The sequence below is a fragment of the Aplysia californica genome, unplaced genomic scaffold, assembly GCF_000002075.1.
Source record: "Aplysia californica isolate F4 #8 unplaced genomic scaffold, AplCal3.0 scaffold01273, whole genome shotgun sequence".
Classification (NCBI taxonomy): domain Eukaryota; kingdom Metazoa; phylum Mollusca; class Gastropoda; order Aplysiida; family Aplysiidae; genus Aplysia; species Aplysia californica.
In genome coordinates, this window is record NW_004798543.1 from 53,471 (window position 1) to 57,240 (window position 3,770).

General features: G+C 42.7%; 1 protein-coding gene across 1 annotated transcript in view; it reads left to right on the top strand.

The window, feature by feature from the left end:
• LOC101854995 (oxysterol-binding protein-related protein 2) overlaps positions 1-3,770 on the top strand; it is a gene marked incomplete in the record, with an annotated part of 24,586 nt that overhangs the window by 6,949 nt on the left and 13,867 nt on the right. Inside the window, 2 exon segments of the mRNA XM_013090422.1 lie at positions 838-916; positions 2,525-2,643. Coding sequence (XP_012945876.1) covers positions 838-916; positions 2,525-2,643 — 198 coding nt within the window.

Sequence of the window (3,770 nt, forward strand, 5' to 3'; positions counted from 1 at the left end):
CACACACACACACACACACACACACACACACACACACACACACACACACACCAACAAACACACACATACACACATATTATTTACATACATATTCCCCTCTTTCCAGATATTTGAAAATAAAATGTTTAATAAAACATAAAAAACAAAAGAAGCAATAACTGATCTAATCACATGTGAAGGATACAAAGAGAAAAACAAAGGATGTCATGTTTTGGCTTTTAAAAAAACCAAAAATGAAATGGTTGACAATCCACTTACTTGCTTACTTGGTTGGAGAATGGGCATCATTGCAGGCGGTACAATGCCATAGCTGCTCCTCCCTCCTCTATCGTACCAGTTATCAGCTGGTTGAATAAATAATTCTTCTGGCTTTTCCATGCATGTTCACAATCCACGTTTTTTCATTGTAAAGCAAATTGTCCTAAACTGACATCAGGTTTTAATCCTGGGTATATAGACACACTTTACAACCCACATCGCGAAAAGATAGTAGAATTATCCAAAAACTGACATCTCTTGGGGGGGGTTTTCTTCGTCGCCCGAGTACAAGAACCGTGTATCCCACAAAGAAACAAAATTGTTAATGTTACAGGAGAAGGAAAAATTATTGACAATTTATCTAACAGTGTATGTTAAAGATTAAAGTCGGAACGTTGTACTGTCGATGTTTATTGAAAGCTACATGTCTAGAAATTTGACACAAAATCCGCAACATTTCATTTAGTAGAAAGACAAAACTACAACGGAACAAGTGTTTTACTGCCACAGTGTGGGTTACAGGCTTATTGCATCCAGGCGTTGCCTTGCTCCCCTCCAAGTTGTGGGTTTTTCTTCCAGGTTCAAGGAAACGTACACCTGGCAAAACGTGGACCTCATCGTTCACAACGTTATCCTCGGCAAACTCTGGATGGAATACGTAAGTCTTTTTTACAAGTTTTAGTAAGGTTTTAAGGCGCTCGCTACTAAATAAAGTCATATGAGCGCCATGGGGTGGATGTCAACAGAGAAGTCCTAACAGGGAATCAGACTTACTCTGCTCACCTCTCTATCCTCAACAGCACAAAATCTGCTTCGACTATCAAGGCACCCCGGAAATAGCGGGTCACAAGAGAGTGACAAACATACAAAAGAAGTAGAGAAAAAATGACTATAGTAAGGATGGCGCAAGAAAAAGCAGCAGTTCCCCCCATGTTGTTCCGGCACAGTATGAGCATGGCATTGATAAATCAGCCCATTTACAATTCTACTGTGCACAAGAACATGTTACTATCCCCCCTTTTGGGAATGTCCTAAAGACACTTCAGTCAGTAGCACTGCCCTGGGGGGGGCTTAGGTCTACTAATGGGTGATTGTTAGGTGCCCTTGTGTGGTTTGCTCCTTCTGTCCTACCAAACATCCATGTTCCACATCTCTCCTCTTTCTTTTACTTACATGTATTTACTCTTTAGTGGCACCTCTAACCTTCGCCACTTATCCCACCTAATTGTATTGCAGGCTCTAAACCAAACACTACTTTCCTTGTCTTGTGTTTTATCACCATAACTGCTGCTTTGAAAAATAGAAACAGCTCAATGACTACCAAAATGAAAGTTCTGAAATGCTATGTATGGTCAACCCTTCTATACGGCTGTGAATGCTGGACAATAACTAAAGACAGTGAAAATAAAATAGAAACAGAAGTGCGGTTTCTTAGGAGACTGCTAAAAATATCGTGGAAGAAAAAGAAATCAAATGATGTGGTGCTTGATGAAGCCCACGTGGGATGCTCAATGTTAAAAACAATCAGGAAACGACAGATGAAGTTTTTGGGACACATAAATAGACACAAATCGTGAACATCTAGCTCTCACTGGCAAACGAGGCAGGGGTAGGCCAAGAGCAACCTACTTAGGGAACCTAAACAAATGGGTAACGGAGAAATATCAGGGAATCGTAGCTTTTTGAGAGCATCCGAGCAAAGGAATGAGTGGAGAACCATGATCGCCGATGTCTGTCGCAGATCTGACACTTGATGATGATGAATTGCTGTTTTCTTTTAACGTCGGAATTATTCTTGTCGGTTGAAAGTCCTGTGGTTATAATAGCGGTGTGCCTGTAATAATAAATAATAGCTCACCCGCCAATATCTAACGATCACCGATACGTCATTCAGTGCTGTGAGTGCCATAAGAAAAAAAAGTTGATGGAAACTTAAGCATTTGAAAGTTAAAGACATTATAAGACACCGGTACTTTTAACGTTTCGTCCTCATGGACTTCTTCAGGAATATGATAAAAGAAAAACCACAATAATAATCATTAATAAACTCATCATTTTTTCAAATTATCAGTAGATTCATGTTCAGTACAATGTTATGTAAATGCCTGAAAATCTCTTTCTCTATATATCTTCTCGAATTTTTCTGATGAAATACATAAATCTAAACCATGCCCCCTCTAACAAATCAAAACCCCCATGCCCACATCACTTCCCAACCCTTCGCCCCCACCTCCACAACCCCACCCCCCCGGCCCACCGACCAAAGCGCGGGAACATCCAGGTGTCCGTCAACAGAGGCACCCACAGCGCGACCTTGACCTTCAAACCGGCTGGCTGGCTGACCAAAGAACAACACCACGTGGAGGGCTTCGTCTACGAGGGCAGGTATACTATACGTCTATGAGGGCAGGTATACTATACGTCTATGAGGGCAGGTATACTATACGTCTATGAGGGTAGGTATACTATACGAGGGCAGGTATACTATACGTCTATGAAGGCAGGTATACTATACGTCTATGAGGGTAGGTATACTATACGTCTATGAGGGTAGGTATACTATACGAGGGCAGGTATACTATACGTCTATGCGGGCAGGTATACTATACGTCTATGCGGGCAGGTATACTATACGTCTACGAAGGCAGGTGCACACAGCTGATCCTAACTCTTGAGGTCAAGGTCATAGCAGACGAGCGATAGGACAGGGATGTAAGTGAGTGGTTGGAGGGTGTCACTGGTACGCCCAGCTCAATGCAGCAGCTGAGAACATTATTAGACAATAGATGGGACAGGGTTCTAAGTGGGTGGCTGGTGGGTGCCACTTGTAGGTCTTATTTCTATTCTTCTCCTCTTACCAGCATTAAATGGGCATTGTTGTGTCGGTGTGCTTCTCTTTATTCATTCAAACAAACAGACCAACAAACAGACGCTTAATTTCACAAATGGCCAAACTCATATTACCATTTAAAGTTGCGGGCCGAACTGCATAAAGAGTCATTGAGCAGTGGAGTAAGGTTTTGTATAGTGGAGAATCCCCTCAGGATGGACTAACTAGAACTTTCTCTCGGGCCGAATGTTCTTTGTTCACCGTGCTGGATGTGGGTCTCTCGAAGTCCAACCCCTCGTCCACGCCGTGGGAGATGGAAACAGGACAAAGTAGGGGATAGCTGGGTTTGGGTGAAGTACGGTGTGACTTTATGTCACTGAGGCGTTACGCTAGCCGTGAAGGCCGACCCGGGTCACCCCGAAACTGCGACTGGCTTAGCAGGCCGGCACTGGATATTTAATATTGCTCAAGAAAACATCAGAAGACACAAACGGACTGATCAAAACGGAAAACGACCTGGCGAGAAAAATGGACAACGATCAAGAAAAAATGAAAAAATAGGGACGTGGAACATTTGCAGCTTGACAAATAAAGAACCTGAGATAGTGGAGTTCATGACCCAGGACAAGATCCCCATCATGGGCATTACAGACATCAGTAAAAACGGGACAGGCACAAAAGA